This window comes from Stegostoma tigrinum, chromosome 34 (assembly GCF_030684315.1).
Source record: "Stegostoma tigrinum isolate sSteTig4 chromosome 34, sSteTig4.hap1, whole genome shotgun sequence".
Classification (NCBI taxonomy): Eukaryota; Metazoa; Chordata; class Chondrichthyes; order Orectolobiformes; family Stegostomatidae; genus Stegostoma; species Stegostoma tigrinum.
Window position 1 is genome coordinate 1139527 of NC_081387.1, and position 20249 is coordinate 1159775.

The 20249-nt window shown below is 48.4% G+C and overlaps 1 protein-coding gene across 1 annotated transcript in view; it reads right to left on the bottom strand.

Annotated features, from left to right (window-relative positions):
* Positions 1 to 2532: 2532 nt before the first annotated feature.
* LOC125467693 (antigen peptide transporter 1) overlaps positions 2533 to 20249 on the bottom strand; it is a 218801-nt gene continuing 201084 nt past the window's right edge. Inside the window, exon 6 of the mRNA XM_059639398.1 lies at positions 2533 to 2565. Coding sequence (XP_059495381.1) covers positions 2533 to 2565 — 33 coding nt within the window. The remainder of the gene's footprint in view (positions 2566 to 20249) is intronic.

Sequence of the window (20249 nt, forward strand, 5' to 3'; positions counted from 1 at the left end):
GCTGGAGATGGCCCAGGTGAACTGAAGGTTGGGGTGGAAGGTGTTGGTGAAGTGGATGAACTGTTCGAGCTCCTCTGGGGAGCAAGAGGCGGCGCCGATACAGTCATCAACACATCCCTCACAACACAACACCAACACATCCCTCACCTTTTTCAAGGACCGCAACTTCCCCCCCCAGTGATCGAGAACGCCCTTGACCGCGTCTCCCGTATTTCCCGCAACGCATCCCTCACACCCCGCCCCCGCCACAACCGCCCTAAGAGGATCCCTCTCGTTCTCACACACCACCCCACCAACCTCCGGATACAACGCATCATCCTCCTACACTTCCGCCATCTACAATCCGACCCCACCAACCAAGACATTTTTCAATCCCCACCCCTGTCTGCTTTCCGGAGAGACCACTCTCTCCGTGACTCCCTTGTTCGCTCCACACTGCCCTCCAACCCCACCACACCCGGCACCTTCCCCTGCAACCTCAGGAAATGCTACACTTGCCCCCACACCTTCTCCCTCACCCCTATCCCAGGCCCCAAGATGACATTCCACATTAAGCAGAGATTCACCTGCACATCTGCCAATGTGGTATACTGCATCCACTGTAGCCGGTGTGGCTTCCTCTACATTGGGGAAACCAAGCGGAGGCTTGGGGACCGCTTTGCAGAACACCTCCGCTCGGTTCGCAACAAACAACTGCACCTCCCAGTCACAAACCATTTCCACTCCCCCTCCCATTCTTTAGATGACATGTCCATCATGGGCCTCCTGCAGTGCCACAATGATGCCACCCAAAGGTTGCAGGAACAGCAACTCATATTCCGCCTGGGAACCCTGCAGCCTAATGGTATCAATGTGGACTTCACCAGTTTCAAAATCTCCCCTTCCCCAACCGCATCCCTAAACCAGCCCAGTTCGTCCCCTCCCCCCACTGCACCACACAACCAGCCCAGCTCTTCCCCTCCACCCACTGCATCCCAAAACCAGTCCAACCTGTCTCCGCCTCCCTAACCTGTTCTACCTCTCACCCATCCCTTCCTCGCACCCCAAGCCGCACCCCCATCTACCTACTAACCTCATCCCACCTCCTTGACCTGTCCGTCTTCCCTGGACTGACCTATCCCCTCCCTACCTCCCCACCTATACTCTCTCTACCTATCTTCTTTTCTCTCCATCTTCGGTCCGCCTCCCCCTCTCTCCCTATTTATTCCAGAACCCTCACCCCATCCCCCTCTCTGATGAAGGGTCTAGGCCCGAAACGTCAGCTTTTGTGCTCCTGAGATGCTGCTTGGCCTGCTGTGTTCATCCAGCCTCACATTTTGTTGTCTGCGCTGTCCTAGAATCTCATTCAGAGCCATAGAAATTCCTATGTTTGCTCCTGACTGGAGAGTTCCTTATCACAATTGATCATTTGGACTTTACAGCAGAGTCAGTTGCAGTGCCATAGACCTGGCTGCTGCTGCTAATCACCCCCCTCCACCCTGAGATGCTTCCCCCTCCCCCAAACACCATCCACAAAAGTAGACTTGTGTGAGAGGTGGATGGTGAGAGGAGACTGCTGTACTACCTGCCTGCCGCTCCTGCCAGTCACCCATCTACCTGCTGAAACTACTATCTATGGCACTTTCTGCCTCCTGTAAGCTTCTCAGTTTGACCAACTGTTTTTCCAAACAATCCATGTGGCCTGAGAGGACACATTTCCTGCTGATGCAGTCACCAGAGATACTCGACCACTCCCTGATCTTCCACATTTGATGGGAGAAGTATACCATTTCACTGTCTGTCTTCCCTGCCCCTTTAACAACAAGCAGACTTACGGGGAGAAAGGTCTTACTGTACCTTGCCCTTGCCATGTTGCTGTTCACCCTCCTCAAGAAAGCATGTATTCACCTAGGCCCCCACTTAGATCTAACCAGCAACACCTCGACCACAGAGCAAAAATGTCAGAACAAGAGATGGTAGATAATAAAATGTGAGGCTGGATGAACACAGCAGGCCAAGCAGCATCTCAGGAGCACAAAAGCTGACGTTTCGGGCCTAGACCCTTCATCAGAGAGCTCTCTGATGAAGGGTCTAGGCCCGAAACGTCAGCTTTTGTGCTCCTGAGATGCTGCTTGGCCTGCTGTGTTCATCCAGCCTCACATTTTATTATCTTGGAATCTCCAGCATCTGCAGTTCCCATTATCTCAGAACAAGAGATGGTGATGCCTCCATTCCTTACTTGCCTAAACTCTCACACTGATTTCAATTCCCATTGATTGTACTCTCTTGTTGCTCGCACTCTGTGCTGGGTGCCCTTTAGGCATAGCTGTTACACTGTTAAAGCCTACCCTCCAAGAACCAGATTTGACCAGTTTACTAAATCAACTTACATAGCTACGGCACTAGGATAGCTTATTTAAGCTTTCCTTCAGCCTGCAAGCAAAAGAAAGTCTACCCTGCCCTTACCCACAGTTTTGGGTTTTGAGAATCCAAAGTCGAAGATTAATACTGTTAAATTCCAAAAGTTAGCCCAACTCTCACACTTTCACACTCTTACAGATCAATTTTAATTTCTCCCGCCAGTTTATCCCTCTCTCTATCATTCCCAGTTTATCTCTTTCTTTCTCTCAATCCAACTTTACATTTTTCTCCGTCTTTCCCAGTTTATCTTTCCCCCTCTCTACTAGATTATCTCTCTCTCCTAGTTTAACCATCTCTCAGCTCTCTCCGAGTAGAACAAAACTCTGGTGTGGCTGCACTTGGAATATTGTGTACAGTTCTGGTCACCGCATTACAGGAAGGATGTGGAAGCTCTGGAAAGGGTGCAGAGGAGATTTACTTGGATGTTGCCTGGTATGGAGGGAAGGTCTTATGAGGAAAGGCTGAGGGACTTGAGACTGTATTCGTTAGAGAGAAGAAGGTTGAGAGGTGACTTAATTGAAACATATAAAATAATCAGAGGGTTAGATAGGGTGGATAGGGAGAGCCTTTTTCCTGGGATGGTGACGGCGAGGACGAGGGGGCATAGCTTTAAATTGAGGGGTGAAAGATATAGGACAGATGTCAGAGGTAGTTTCTTTACTCAGAGATTGTAAGGGAATGGAACGCTTTGCCTGCAATGGTAGTAGATTCGCCAACTTTAAGTACATTTAAGTCGTCATTGGACAAGCATATGGACGGACATGGAATAGTGTAGGTTAGATGGGCTTCAGATTGGTATGACAGGTCAGCACAACCTTGAGGGCCGAAGGCCCTGTACTGTGCTGTAATGTTCTATGTTCTATATAACTCTCCTGGTCCCTATCTGCCTCTTTTTGATTATCTCTGCCTTTCACTCTCTCTCACTCTGTCTATCTCTTTCTCCTAGTCTGTCTTTTTCTCACCATCTCCCAGTTTATCTCTTGCTCCCCAGTTTATCTTTCCATCTCACTCTGTCCTAGATATCTCTCTGTGGGCAGGTGATCCATGACTTCCGGGTTGTCAGATAATACTCTGTGCCCGTAAGAAATGTTCTGCTCTGTTTCTCTTAAAGAGGGGTGTTAACACCATGGTGACAATATGTCTGCTTTGGAGGCAATTTGCAAACAAATTTGAGCTTCCTAAGAGTCTTTTTTTAAAGTAGGAGGCAAGAAGCATGAGTGGGTGGAGTCAGGCTCACACAGACTCAGGGTTTTAGTTTTACTTTCAGTTGGAGTTTGGAGTTGGCTATTGAAGCTGATAGATACAGCTCTCTCTCTCTCTCCTACAGCTAAATGCTTGAGTTCTCTTTCTCTGCTGCTATATTGATTCTTTTGATGTTCCTTCCTCCTTGACTGGAGAGGAGACACACGTGAGGAAAACCTGTTTGGCTAAATTTGCCTTTTCCAAGGGTATGTTTATAGGATGCTGTCGTATTGGAACAGTTGTTGATTAGTAGTTAAATAGTACATAATATTTTGTGAAGTATTTCAATAGAGTTAAAGTTATGTCAATTATACTTATGTTTTTGTATTTTATGTAATTATATTGTAAAAATGTGTGTTTTCCTTAAAGCCAACAAGTTTGACCAATCAAATTGCATCTGAACTCAGTGCCTTTTACTTGCCTTCAAATAAAATGAAAAGTTATGGTCTATGTTAGCTCCTTGACATATTTTGAGAGGGTATGATTCAGTCCATAACAAATTTGGGGCTCTTAACAGGATCAAAATCCCCATTCCACGTTGGGTTTAGGATTATTAGATTCAAAGGCAGTGATTTGTGAGTGCTGGTGTTCACTTTTTCACTGTTGTGTTCAGTTGGTTTAAGTACAGTGTGCTTTGTGTAATGATGGTTCCTTTAGTCACTAAGAGTTTCCTGATCCAATGTCAGTCCCAGTCACTGATCCACAATGTGACTCACAGCTGGCCCTGCCAGCCCTGATCCAGGGAATGAGGCTTCAGCACACAGCACCTCTGACATGAAAAAGAAAGATGGATAAAAGCAGTCTGCTGAAGGGACGGGTCAGTGCATTGTTCTCGCCTGGCACCATCAGGGAGATATTGCCTTCAAGGAGGCATCACTGCAGGGCTCTGGCCAAGTTGTCTTGGAGGAACAAATCACCAGAGCTCAGAGCCCTCCCACAGAGGCAGGAAGCTTCCTTTAGTACACGTACAGGCACACTGAGCCCAATTCAGACACTGACCTGACTCCCTCATTTGCCATTCACCTCACGTCTGTTTTCTTTCAAACTCGCCCAGAGCCTGTAGTCTGTGTTAGTCTTTTTACTGGTGATTTGCATCCACAGTGATCTAGACAGCCATCCCTCTTCGCCACACAAGAACATGGACTCCTAGTGTCACAGCTCACCATCATAGTACCCAGATATGATTGTTACTGATTATCAGCATCACGGTACAGTATGATTGCTAACCATCAATACACTGCACTCTTCCAAAATTTGCAAATATCTGCCAACATTTTTTGTATTGATGACCTCATAGTCTCCTTGTCTGTGGGATTCGTCAACTTTTTAAATATTTCAGCCACTTCTTGTCTTTTCACCGTTCTAATTGTCACTTCCACTCCAGCACTTGTGGACTTTAAACTGTTTTTCATTCATGAAACTTTTCTTAAAGGTATCCATGCACAACCTGCTCCAACTTCAAACTTTGGGACAAATCCCCAAAAAAATGGTCAGGACAAATTGGTACGTGAACGAAATTTCAGAATAGAAAGGGAATTGGGAGGAACCATGTCTTATTGAACAAAACTAAAAGTGGAGAAATGGTTTGATCAAGGAGCATACATCAACTGTACATAGGTATGTCTCCAAAAGTGAGAATACTGTGTACATAGTAATTCATATAGGTATTTAAAAATAGAGTGGCAGATGTTACCTTAGCTTCTTTCAGGAATGAGTGAAATGCAGCGATAGCTCTTCTTGTTGTCTAATTAATCTTTGGGAGACCCGTCAGACCAGGAGAGAAACGATCCTGGGTACATGTGGTTGTCTCCTGCTGCAGCACCTGAGTGTGATGATGGTATGCTGTGAGTCCACCCAGACCACGCTGCAATGTATGTATGGAACAATCAGTGAGCAGTGTAACGGAGAGTAAATGGGAGCTCAAGGTATTGTTATATAAGTGTCAAACACACCGGTGACTGGTGGGATTCTCCATTAACGGTGCACTGTATTGGGTTGATTGGCCATTCATCCGGAGAAAGGATTAGAGCTAGTTCAAAGGTGCCCTGGAAAGCACGAGGTTAATGAAATAAGGAATAGGCCAAAACTGGCTGTTAAGTGCACCCCTCCACACTTGTCCAAGAACAATGCAGGACTGCAAAATGGATCGGTTTCAAATGACATAGGCAAAATCCTGTAATGATAACATCTACCACAAATTGCTACCTGTGGTATTGGGCATTTACAGAAGTCAGCTGCCAGAAACTGCAGATCCGGAGATATCAGGCAATTCTCAAAGACTGAGGAACAGCCCATTCCCAGTTTTATTGATCGGGTATTGCAGTCCTTTCAGATAAGCTGCTCAAATCCAATTGTAGGGACCTATGGATATGGTGTAGTGTATCCTTTGAAGTGTGTGTCAAATGTAGACAGCTAACATAGATTTGATGTGATAACGGGAACTGCAGATGCTGGAGAATTCAAGATAACGAAATGTGAGGCTGGATGAACACAGCAGGCCCAGCAGCATCTCAGGAGCACAAAAGCTGATGTTTCGGGCCTAGACCCTTCATCAGAGAGGGGGATGGGGTGAAGGTTCTGGAATAAATAGGGAGAGAGGGGGAGGCGGACCGAAGATGGAGAGAAAAGAAGATAGGTGGAGACGAGAGTATAGGTGGGGAGGTAGGGAGGGGATAGGTCAGTCCAGGGAAGACGGACAGGTCAAGGAGGTGGGATGAGGTTAGTAGGTAGGAGATGGAGGTGCGGCTTGGGGTGGGAGGAAGGGATGGGTGAGAGGAAGAACAGGTTAGGGAGGCAGAGACAAGTTGGACTGGTTTTGGGAAGCAGTGGGTGGGGGTGGACATGTCATCTAAAGAATGGGAGGGGGAGTGGAAATGGTTTGCGACTGAGAGGTGCAGTTGTTTATTGCAAACTGAGCGGAGGCGTTCTGCAAAGCGGTCCCCAAGCCTCCGCTTGGTTTCCCCAATGTAGAGGAAGCCACACCGGGTGGACATGTCATCTAAAGAATGGGAGGGGGAGTGGAAAGGGTTTGCGACTGGGAGGTGCAGTTGTTTATTGCGAACCGAGCGGAGGTGTTCTGCGAAGCGGTCCCCAAGCCTCCTGCAATGCCACAATGATGCCACCCGAAGGTTGCAGGAACAGCAACTCATATTCCGCTTGGGAACCCTGCAGCCCAATGGTATCAATGTGGACTTCACCAGCTTCAAAATCTCCCCTTCCCCCACCGCATCCCAAAACCAGCCCAGTTCGTCCCCTCGCCCCACTGCACCACACAACCAGCCCAGCTCTTCCCCTCCACCCACTGCATCCCAAAACCAGTCCAACCTGTCTCTGCCTCCCTAACCTGTTCTTCCTCTCACCCATCCCTTCCTCCCACCCCAAGCCGCACCTCCATCTCCTACCTACTAACCTCATCCCACCTCCTTTTCCTGTCCCTCTTCCCTGGACTGACCTATCCCCTCCCTACCTCCCCACCTATACTCTCCTCTCCACCTATCTTCTTTTCTCTCCATCTTCGGTCCGCCTCCCACTCTCTCCCTATTTATTCCAGAACCCTCACCCCATCCCCCTCTCTGATGAAGGGTCTAGGCACGAAACGTCAGCTTTTGTGCTCCTGAGATGCTGCTGGGCCTGCAGTGTTCATCCAGCCTCACATTTCGTTAACATAGATTTGAGACTGTTTGTTCCAAAGGTCAAATAACTCCAACCCGAATCCTTGGTAGGAGAGACAACCCTCTCAAATTTGTCAGTTTTATCAAAAAAAATGAAAGTATGGTATTTACTAAATGTAACCTTTCTATTGTAACTGATCTGATGGACTTTATAACAATCTGTAGAATTTGAAATCCTTTCTGATCTTTTTTTAATGGCATACAAAGAAGATAAACTATCTTGAAGTATATGCACATCAGAATCAAACCAGAGAAAAATAAACTGTTTGTGAAAGGAATGACTGATTTAATGGAAACTTTCCCAATTCAGAAATAAGCTCACACACTAACAACTGAGTCCAGAATACATAGACCAAAATAAAACAAAACATTTTTCTGAGCAAAATCACAATAAAAAATGTGATGAGAAGGATGGAACCATTGATAACTGACAAATTGAGGAACTGGTCAGGAAATCATGGGAGATGGCATTAGTTACTGTCCAACATCCTTAATTCATATTTAGCTCAGGCCAATCAAAATGTAATTAATTATGCTGGAGGTTATTACTTTACAAGAATTAATAAACAATGGCTTCGGGTGACCAGAACTTACCTGGTGAGAGAGTTTAAAGTCATCCCACTTATAACCCCGAGGCGTAGACACTGTATTTTGCCTGCTTGGGCATTTGCCAAAGACCAATAAGAGGGACTGAAAGGTAAAATAGATAGTACAGGCAATAAAAGGGACTGTTACAGAGAGAAAGATAGGTTTCCTGGAACAACAAATATGTCTTCACAATATTAAATGCCAGCACGCAATGATAGGTTTGGATAATATAATCACATAGAGTCATAGAGATATGAGCACATAAACAAACTCATTGATCCAGCATGTCCCTGCCAACCAGATATCCCATTTAAGTCTAGTCCCATTTGCGAGCATTTGGCCCATATTCCTCTCAACCCTTCTTGTTCATATACCCATCTAGATGCCTTTTAAATGTGTTAATTGTACCAGCCTCCACCACTTCCTCTGGCAGCTCATTCAATACACACACCATCCTCTGCAGGGAAAAGTTACCCCTTGGGACCCTTTTATATCTTTTCCCTCTTATCTTAAACCTATGCCCTCGATACAGCATAAACAAACAAATCAACAGAACACCAGTGGGATCCCCAATATTAGGACTGATTGCAGAAACAGTAATGCAAAGGTTAGAACAGACAGTGCTCCCTACTATACAAGCCAAACTTTAGGTCTGATGTGTAGATGACACCTTGGTGATTATTAAACATACAAAACTAGAAGAAACCCCCCCAACACAGAAACAACATCCTCATTGGGATAAATTTCACAAAAGGAGCAGATAACAACAACATCCGACTACCCCTCCTAGTCACTATGGTAGAACACAAAAACAGTGGGGTACTGCAGACCAGCGTACATAGAAAGACCACACATACGGCCCAGATACTCAATTACACCAGCAACTAACCCAATACCCACAAACGGAGCTGCATCAGGACACTATCTAAATGAGCCACAAAACATTGCAGCAACCCAGGCCTACACAAACCACAACTGGAGCACTTATATAGAGTCTTCAAAAAGAATGGATACCCGAAAAGCACAATCCATTGTTACCTCTGAAACAGACCACAAAGAACAAAGAAAACTACAGCACAGGAACAGGCCCTTCGGCCCTCCAAGCCTGCCCTGATCCAGATCCCTCTGCTCCCTTCCCATTCATGTATCTGTTTCGATACATCTTAAATGACGCTCTTGTGCCCACCTCTACCACCTCTGCTGGCAACATGTTCCAGGCACCCACCACCCTCTGCATAAAGAACTTCCCACGCACATCTCCCATAAACTTTCCTCCTCTCACCTGAAATCGTGACCCCGAGTAATTGAGTCCCCCAGTCTGGGAAAAAGCTTCTTGCTATCCACCCTGTCTATACCTCTCATGATTTTGTAGACCTCAATCAGGTCTCCCCACAACCTCCATCTTTCTAATGAAAATAATCCTAATCTACTCAACCTTTCTTCATAGCTAGCACCCTCCATACCAGGCAACATCCTGGTGAACCTCCTCTGCACCCTCTCCAAAGCATCCACATCCTTTTGGTAATGTGGCAACCAGAACTGTACACAGTACTCTAAATGTGGTCAAACCAAAGTCCTATACAACTGTAACATGACCTGCCAAGTCTTGTACTCACTACCCCGTCCGATGAATGAAAACATGCCGTATGCCTTCTTGGCCACTCTATCGACCTGCATTGCTACCTTCAGGGCACAATGGACCTGAATACCCAGATCTCTCTGTGCATCAATTTTTCCCAAGGATTTTCCATTTACAACAGGAAGAAACAACATGACCAGACTCACTAATCGCCCCACTGTACATCAAGCATTTTTCAGAGATGGCCACAAGACAACCCAGACCCGTAGGGATCAGAGTAGCCCACAAACCAACAACCACCCTACGACAGCAATTGACGAACGTAAAGGATCCCATACGCCAAACCAGCAAAACTGCTGTAATATACAAAATATCATGCAAGGACCGTGAGAAACTTTACACAGGCCCCCAAACCAGAAGAAAGCTGGCAATAAGGATACATGAACACCAGCTAGCAACCAAGAGATACGACAAATTCTCACTTGTGTCACTACACACAGACAAAGGAGGACACAAATTTGGCTGGGACAACACATCCATAATCACATAAGCCACACAAGGACATACCAGGGAATTCAGGGACACCTGGTATTCCAACTGTAATTCTATCAACAAACATGTTGAATTAGACCCCGTGTACAAACCACGGAGAAACAGACCCAGAAGTAATAGCAACCACCCCAGCAAACAGATGCATATAACTAACCAGCAGGACTGAACACAGAGGCCTCACCAGCGGCACACTGACCATGTTACCCAGCATGGTGATGACACCTTTGCAACCAAACCACGGACATGCCTACAACCTCATCCACAACCCAAGCTGCAGATCTTCTCAAAAATCTATGCCCTCTAGTTTGGACACCTCCACCCCAGAGAAAAGACCTTGCCAACTTATTCTGTCCATGCCCCTTATAATTTTATAACCCTCTACAAAGTCAATCCTCAGGCGCTGATGCTCCAGGGAAAATAGCCCAGTCTGTTCAACCTCTCCCTGTAGCTCAAACCCTCCAACCCTGGCAATGTCCTTGTAAATCTCTTCTGAACCGTTTCAAGTATCACCACATCCTTCCTATAGCAGTACAAACAGAATTACATGCAGTATTCCAAAAGTGGCCTCACCAATGTCCTGTACTGCCACAACATAGCTTCCAACTCCTATACTCACTGCACTGACCAATAAAGGCAAGCTTTCCAAATGCCTTCTTCACTACGCTATCTACCTGCAACTCCACTTTCAAGGAACAATGAGCCCGCAGTCCAAGGGCTCTTTGTTCAGCAATACTCTCTGGGGCATTAAGTGCCCTGTTGTACCTTTCCAAAATGTAACACCTCACATTTAACTAAATTTAGCTCCACTTGCCACTCCTCATCCCATTGGCCCATCTGATCAAGATCCCATTGTACTCCAAGGTAACCTTCTTCACTGTCCTCTACAACTCCAATTTTGGTGTCATCTGTAAACTTACTAACCATACCTCCTACGTTCACATCCGAATCATTTATATAAATGGAAAAAAGCAGTATACTCAGCACTAATCCTTGCGGCATGCCACTGGTCACAGGCCTCCAGTCTGAAAAGCAACCCTCCACCACCACTCTCTGACTTCTACTTTCTCCCTGTATTCCACGTGATCTAACCTGTCTACCATGAGGAACCTTGTTGAACACCTTACTGAAGTCCATATAGATCACATTCACTGCTCTGCCCTCAGCAATCCTCTTCGCTAGTTCTTCAAAAAAATTCAATGACGTTTGTGAGACACAATTTCCCATGCACAAAGCCATGTTAACTATCCCTAATGAGGCCTTACCTTTCCAAATAGATGTAAACCCTGTCCGTCAGGATTCCCTCCAACAACTTGCACACCACCGATGTGAGGCTCACCAGTCGATAGTTCCCTGGTTTTTCCTTACCAACTTTCTTAAATAGTGGCACCACATTTGCCAACTTCCAGTCTTCCAGCACATCAATGTGCAATCACTTCCCTTGCTTCCCGCCAACTCCTAGGGTACAACTAATCAGGCCCCTGGAATTTATCCATCTTTATGAGTTTTAAGACATCCAGCAATCCACCTCTGAAATGTGCACATTTTTCAAGACGTCGCTATTTATTTCCCCATGTTTTATATTTTCTATACCCTTCTCCATAAAAACTGAAGCAAATTACTCATTTAGTATCTCCCCCAGCTCCTGAGTTCCACAAATAGGCTGCCTTGCTGATCTGTAAGGGACTCTATTGTCTGCCTAGTTACCCTTTAGCTGCTAATGTATTTGTACAATCCCTTTGGATTCTCCTTAACCCTATTTGTCAAAACTAGCTCATGTCCCCTTTCTGCCCTCCTGATTTCCCTCTTAAGTATACTCGCACTCTTCGAGGGATTCATTTGATCCCTGTGTCTGTATTTGACATATACTTCCTTCTTTCTCTCCTCCACCAAATCCTCAATTTTTCCAGCCATCCAGCATTCCCCACGCCTACCAGCCTTGCCCTTCACTCTAGCAGGAACATACAGTCTCTGGGTTCTTGTTATCTCATTTTTGAAAGCTTCCCATTCTCCAGCCATCCCTTTACCTGCAAACTTACACCCTCAATCAACTTTTGAAAGTTCTTGCCTAGTACTGTCAAAATTGGCCTTTTTTGGAGCTGCCTGTTTTGAGACACACAAAATGGCCAGAAATTAAAAGCCTAATGTAATTGCCTGTTTTTAACAACACAAAAATGGTCAGACTTTGAAAAAGGTTTGCTTTAGCGTAAATAAAAAAAAATGTATTTGAGGAAGTGCCTTTCCAAGACATAAGGGAACATTATCTAAACAACAAGTTACATGAAACATCCAAGGATGTACATGTTGAACATTTGTAACAAAACAGAGAAGAAATAATGAAATTGTAACTCAAAAACTTTGAAAAATTACTGCAAAAAGTGATTAATTCTAGTCTCACAAAGGATGTGTTCAGCTATAAAAACAGGAGCTGAAGTTATCTTGCAGATAGTTTTGGCAGATGAGGTAAAGGAGAATCCAAAGAAATTTTTGAGTACATAAAGGCCAAAAGAGTAATTCAGGAGAAACTAGGCCCTTTTAAAAATTGACAAGGTCATCTATGTGCAGAGCCATAAGAGATATGTGTGAGATCCTAAATGAATATTTCTGATCAGTATCTTCTGTCGGGGAGCATGGCGGGGGATAGAGAGAGAGAGAGAAAGTCTGAGTTAGAAACTGTGAATGGAGAAAGGCTGAGAGAGAATCATCAGCATTAATCCCTTTGCACTGTCAGGGAGAGACACTCACTGTAGATCTGTTGGTGAGAGTTCACTATTACTGAACCCAGCATCACACTCTCCCACACACTGTCAAGCACAGTGATCAGACCCAAGGGACCGGGGGAGACCCCAGTCACTGAGACACACTGGGGGTACAGGGAAGATTGGTATGCATCAGGAGATGTTCACACACTGATCGTGCTCTCTCTCTCTCTCCCTGGATTGAAGGAGACTGAGTTGGTGATAGTGGTATGGGTGAACACAGTGGGACAGTATTGATTCTTGTGCCTATAAGAGGCGAGGAACAGTTAGTTTTAATCTTCAAAAAACCACCAACTGATCATGGGGCTAGTTCAAATCTCAGGGCCTACTCAAACCCCTGACTCTGCCAGGATCTCTCTCTCTGCACTGACTCTGCCCACTCTGTCACCCATTTCTGCTGAAAACAAGGGGCAGAGCCTTTTCCTACAGGGCAGTTCATCTCTCTGCCTGTTGCTCCTCTCTGCCCCTCTCACTCGAGGCAATTCTGGGTTCTGTCATCTCCACACCTCTCCCCTTTTCCTTCCCTGAACAAGTGTCAGCCTTCCTGCTCCTCCGATGCTGCTTGGCCTGCTGTGTTCATCCAGCTCTACACCTTAAAAACCAAAAGAACTGTGGATGCTGTAAATCAGGAACAAAAGCAAAGTTGCTGGGAAAGCTCAGCAGATCTGGCAGCTTCTGTGGAGGAGAAAACACAGCTAAAATTTCAGGTCCAGTGACTCTTCCTCAGAACTTGGAGGGCGAAAGGGCCTGTTCCTCTGCAGTTTGTTATTTTTTCCTTGTTTGAAGCACAGATGTATGTGGGCAGGGACTGGACCAAGTGAGAGAAGACCAAGTTCTGAGAGAGGGTCACCAGACCCGAAACGTTAACTCTGTTTTCTCCTCCACGTGCTGCCAGACCTGCTGAGCTTTTCCAGCAACCATTTTTTTGTTTCAGCTCTTCACCTTGTTATCTGAGATTCTCCAGCAACTGCAGTTCCTACTATCTCCCGGTCTATCCAACCTTTCTTCACGGCTAAAATCCCCCATACCAGGCAACATGCTGGTAAATCTTTTCTGTACCCCATCCCATGCATTCACATCCTTCTGATAATGTGGTGACCAGAATTGAACACAATATTCCAGGTAGTTTATCCGCCTTCAGATCTTTCAGCTTCTCCATTACCTTCTCCTTAGCAATGGCCACTACGGTCGGTCCGCTGACTCTCACGAAGTTCTAGTCTGCTGCTTGTGATTTCTAATGTGATGCAAAATACGCATTCAGTTCCTCTGCCTTTTCTTTGTTCCCTTACTTCTTTGTCTCATGTTTTACACCAGTTTTGGAATTTCCAGTTTGCAGGCTCCAGCTGCCTCCTCATGATCATGGATGTGCAATCCCTTTCCACATCCACTCTCACCAGGATGGTCTCAATGCTCTCCACCTCTTCCTGAAGCAAAAGCTTGAATTGTCCCGACCCACCACCAACCTCCTCCGCTTGGTCGAAATCAAACTCCCCCTGAACAACTTCTCTTTTAACTCCTCTCATTTTCTTCAGGTTAGAGGGGTTGCCATGTGTACCCACATGCACCCTAGTTATGCCTGGTCCCTTCATGGGGTATGTGGAACATTCCTTGTTCCAGTCCTATTCTGGCCCCCACCCACAACTCTTTCTCCAATATATCGATGATATCACCGGTGCTGCTTCCCACACTCATCCGGAATTGGAAAATTCATTGATTTCGCTTCCAATTTTCACCTTGCCCTCACTTTCACTTGGTCTGCCTCTGACTCCTCCCTTCCCTTCCTCAACATCTGTTTCCATGTTTGGGGACAGAGCGGCCACGAATATCCATAATAAATCCATTGATTCCCACAAAAGATCTTCAGACACTATTTCCACCACTTCCCGCAAGATTCCATCACCAGACACACATCCACTCCCGTCCCTGTTCACCTTCCACAGGGTCTGTTCCCTTTGGACACCCTGGTCCACACCTCCTTCACACCCAACACCTCCCCACAGCCCTACGGCACCTTCCCCTGTAACTGGGGAAGGTGTAACACCTGCCCATTTACCTCCTCTCTCCCCAGTATCCAAGGGCCCAAACATACCTACCAGGGGAAGCAACACTTCACCTGCGTTTCCCAGAATCTAGTCTACTGCATTCGCTGCTCACAATGTGGTCTCCTCCACACTGGGGAAACAAAGCATAGACTTGGTGACATCTACGTTCTGCTCCCAAAAAAAAAACCCTGAGCTACCTGTTGTCTGCCACTTTAACGCACCACCCTGCTCCCTGGCCAACATCTCTGTCTCTGGCTTGCTGTAGTGCTCCTGTGAAGCCCAATGCAAGCTGGAGGAACACTTCATTTTCTACTTGGGGACCCTGCAGCCCTCTGGAGTCAATATTGAGTTCAATCATTTTAGAGCCCAAACTCTCCCATGTCCCAGCCCCCACCCCACACGCCAGGCCTTGTTACCACGTAGCCTGCCACTACACACCCCCTGTTGTTAGTCACTAATGGCCCCCATTAACAACTCATCAACCTCCCAGCCTGATCGTCAGCAACTCCTTTGTCCAACTGTTCTTCTCTATCTCTTTGGGCTCTATACACGCCTATCGTTTCCTCCTTACACTACCACACCCCCCACCCCGTCTTCGGCACATAAACTGACATTTTTCCTAGTTACGTCACTTGTGAGGAAGGGTCACAGGACTCAAAACATTAACTCTGATTTCTGTCCACAGATGCTGCCAGGCCTGCTGAGCTTGTCCAGCAACTTCTGCTTTTGTTTCTGATTTACAGCATCCTCAGTTCTTTTGGTTTTTATAAATCAGTGAGTGGCTGTTTGCTCCAATTGTGACCATTGAATCAAACAACCTTTCCCTTTCATACCTATACAGGTATTACTAATTACAGTCACGACACAATGTCCTATTAGTGAGTCACACCTGAACTGAGTTGTCTGGAACATGGAACCTCTCAGACAGTGCAGACTCCTCAGCTGGTAAAACATTCTCTTACCCAGGTGCCAGAACATACCTCCTTAAAGTGACAACATAGCACGAGGTGGTAATCAGGGCCACAAAGGTCAGAATTAATCTTTTACAGCTTTAACTTAAACAACTTTATGAGAAACTACATTGATCTGTGTCCACACCTGCATCTGGGTGTTTCCGAAAGAGCGGGATCAGGTTGATCCCTGCCAGGTTTGGGCTCTTAACCTGGATCCTTTGGAATTTTCAAGGGCTTGTCCAATTAGAGGCTTCAAGTTTAATAAGTTATATGATCTTAAAATGCTGCTAATGGCTGTCAATGACCCTTTGTGGCTGGGGGCTCAGTGTCTGGTTTTGTCCCAGAATATACTCCTGCTGTTACTGAGGCACATCTGCATCATGTTTGATGACTTTTTGATGAAGGGTCTAGGCCAGAAACGTCAGCTTTTGTGCTCCTAAGATGCTGCTTGACCTGCTGTCTTCATCCAGCTCCACACTTTATTGTCCTGAACCAAAATGTCAACTTTCCATTTTCTCTGATGCTGCCTGGCCTGCTGTGTTCCGCCAGCTCCATGCTGCGTTATCTGACTCCAGCATTAGCAATTGTCACTATCTCCCAGCATGCTTTGGTCATTTTTTATGCCCTATTCATTTCAGTTGCCATGCCTGTACTTCTGGCTCCCCGTCTTAATGATTTTTATTTCACTTCAGCAGTCACAGACTGCGACAACTGGCTACCTCATCCTTCCTGCCTCTATCTCCCCTGTGCTACGTGATCTGCTGATCCGGAGCTTCTTGTACATACAGGTGAGGAAGGACACCACTTTGATTGGGACAACACATCCATCCTAGGACAAGCCAAACAGAGACACACACGAGAATTCCTAGAAGCATGGCATTCCAACCGGAACTCCATCAACAAACACATTGATTTGGAGCCAATCTACCATCCCCTGAGAAAAAGAACAGGAAATGACATCACCAACCCAAGGAAACCGAAACAGATAAATAGAAAGCAGGACATAACACCAGTGCTTTGTCGGAGGCTCACTGATGTTGTTACCTAGAATGGTGACGAAGCATCTGGGAACAAACCGGCAAGCTCAGTGAACTAGCTTACATCTCGAACACAATAAAGACCCACTCTCTTGTGGACCGAGAGGAGGAGAGTGCTATCTTGGAGGTGAAAAGAGGACGTCGGGTTGGCTGTGCACCCTTGCGATCTTAATGCTGGCTTCGGCCTAACGCTGGTTCAGGGGAGCAGCCAACCTGCAACGATGGCTGCGGCAAGTGCTCGTGCCCCAGGTCAGGGGGTCCGGAACACCATCCGTGTTTCCGTGAAGAAGGTGGATGAAGGTGCACCTGTGGACCGCACCTTCTTTGTGAAGAGGGTCCTGTTGGACTGTTGTGGGTTCGCTGCTGCGGACATTTACTGCCTGCAGGATTTCCCCGGAGGAGGTTTTTACGACGTGACCTTCCGGAGTGCCAAGCTTTGCGAGCGCTTCCTGGAGGTTTTCAAGGAGAAAGGAGGTGAGGGCCCCCTCTCTGTATTGACCGCTGTCCCACTGTTTGTGATGGCAGCACAGAGGAGCCGTATGGTGACTGTACATATGTACAACCCGCATGTGCCATCAGTTGATGTCCTGACCTTCCTCAGAAGGTATGTGAAGGTGGAAGGGGACCTAGCTGACATCGTGGACCCCTTTGGCATCTGGACGAGTAAGAGGCAGGTCAAGGTGACGCTGAGGATGGGAATGTCGCACACCCACCGTCCAGCTTCGCGATCGGCGGGAGCAGGGGCTACCTGACCTATGCAGGGCAACCTAAAGTCTGCCATGCCTGTGGTAGGTCAGGTCTCATGGCGGCTGACTGCAAAGCCACCATCTGCAGGAACTGCAGGGAGGAGGGACACCTTGCAAAGGATTGCCCACGAGAGAGAAGCTGCAACCTTTGCGGGGAAGCGGGCCACTTCTATAGGGCATGCCCGCGGCGGGGTACCACCTACGCCCAGGTCACCGGCAGGGGAAATGCGGGGCCAGCCCCCCCGGAGGAGAGGAAGGCACCAGGGCCCAGCAAGGACCCCACTAATGTGCAGGAGGGCCAGGCCGTGCAAGAGGGCCCAGCCCTGCAGGATGGGCCCGAGGCCAGCAAAGCGCCCCTGCAGGCTCCGATCCCCCCCGACAACCCGGAGCCAATGAAGGCGGCGACAGGCGACCCAGGGGAGTGGACAACAGTCCGGAAAGCGAGGAGGAAGGTGCGTCGACGGGCCCAGGAACCGCAACCATCAGGCGGGAAGAGGCAGCTACAGGGGGGCTATAAGAGCTCCTCTGACGGGGAGGATTCGGAGAGGGCCCACCCGAAGCAGAAGTTAAAGGTCTCGAGGGGGAAGGAAAGCAGCACCCCGCTTCCAGGTGACGGGAGGCGTCCGGAGGCTCACTCCGACACCCAGTCAAGTGCCGCTGGAGCACTGGAGGGTACCCCGGAACTTCCAGGCGGGAAGGAGGAAACAGCGCGTCCCCAGCCTGACCCGGAGCCGGACCCTCCTGCCTCCGCACCCCTGACGGGGGGATGCCACCCGGAAGGCAGCACGGACGGTTTCCTGAGCCCGGAGAGCGTCCAGCAGTTTGCCCGGGCAATGGGCATGAAGGGACAGATGGAGGGGCTGGACCTTGGACTTGGGGAGGGTACTGCGGTCACTGCCCACAATGGGGGTACGAGTTGTGAGCATTAATGTGCGCAGCGTCAAGTCAACCGCAAGATGTGTGTCCACGTTGGCCTACCTGACCACCATCAAGGCGGACCTCCTGTTTCTGCGGGAGTGCGGGATACCGCACCTCAGCAGGTACAGGAAATGGTCCGGCGCCTGGACCTGTGGGCCTTCGATCTGGTCGGGGGGTAACGACTGTCGCTCCTCGGGCCTGGCTATTCTGCTGCGGGGGCGCAACCTCACCATCTCTCAAGTTCAGGAGATGGTGGGGGGGTGCCTCCTAGTGGCTGACATCACCTATAGGAATCCTCCCCTGAGGCTGATCAATATGTACGCCCCAGCGGTACGGAGTGAGCGGTTGGCCGTCCTGCAGCGGCTTCCACCCCTGCTGGCTACGTCCAGGCCGGTCATCCTAGGCGGAGACTTCAACTGCATCATCGATGCAGATGGAAGATCCGGCGTGCGGACAGCGGGTGGGGGGGAGTCAACTGGACGTCACGTCCAGATTCCTGATGGGCACGGTGAAGGACGCCGAGCTGCTCGACGTCTTCAGCACCCCTGCAGACGGAGCGCAGCGGAGGTACACCTGGTCGCGGCCAGACGGGTCTATCCGCTCAAGGATAGACTTCCTGTTTGTGTCATGGGCGTTCTCGGTCAGGTCCACCGGCGTCGAGCTGGTGTTCTTCTCTGACCACTGCCTCCTGCTGGCCGACTGTCACTTACAGGACGACCAGCCGGCCGGCAAGGGGACGTGGAAGCTCAACACGACTCTGTTGACCCCAGAGAATGTCGAGGAGCTTAAGAGGGAGTACGCCGGTTGGAGAACAGTGAAACCCCTCTTTGAGTCTCCGGGCGACTGGTGGGAGACTGTGAAGGAGAACATCAAGAGGTTCTTTGTCCTCAAGGGTGTTCAGAAGGCCAGAGAGAGGCGGGGAAAGCTGTCGCAACTCCAGAAAAGGGTGCAGAACCTGCTCCTTCTGCAATTGATGGGGGTCGATGTCACGGAGGACCTCCACGAGGTGAGGGGCCAGCAAGCCTCGCTCTTCGCCAGGGAGGCCTCACGGATAATCTTCCGGTCCAGGGTCCGCTCCGTGGAGCAGGACGAGACGTGCTCGCGTTTCTTCTTTCAGAAGGTGCACAAAGAGAGCTCTGTGCTTAGCCGGCTGAAGGAGGACGATGGCTCGGTGACGTCGTCTCAGCCCGACATTTTGAGGATCAGCAGATCCTTCTATGCCAGACTGTACGACACGAAGCCCACGGACAGCACGGCCTCCGAGTCGTTCCTGTCGTCTATCACGGAGGTCTTAGACGACAGCCGAGCGAGTGGCTGGACCGGCCGATATCCATGGACGAGCTGACCAGATCCCTCAAGTCCTTGGAGAGGAATAGGACTCCCGGGAGCAACGGCTTACCGGTCGAGCTGTATTCCGCTCTGTGGGGCCTGGTCGGCAAGGACCTGCTGGAGGTGTATGATAGTGCGCTTCGGGCAGGGGTAAAGTGCAAGTCCATGAGGAAGGGCATCATCACCCTCATTTACAAGAGGAAGGGGGAGAGGGAAGAAATTAAGAATTGGCGTCCCATTTCACTATTGAACTTGGACTACTAAATCCTGGCCAAGGTCATAGCCAGCCGGGTCAGGTCTGTCCTGGAGTCGGTGATTCACCCTGACCAAACCTATGCTGTGCTGGGCAGAAAGATCGCCGAGAGCCTCGTGCTCATCACGGATACGATCGCCTACATACAGGACAGGCGGGTGGACACCTGCCTCGTCAGCCTGG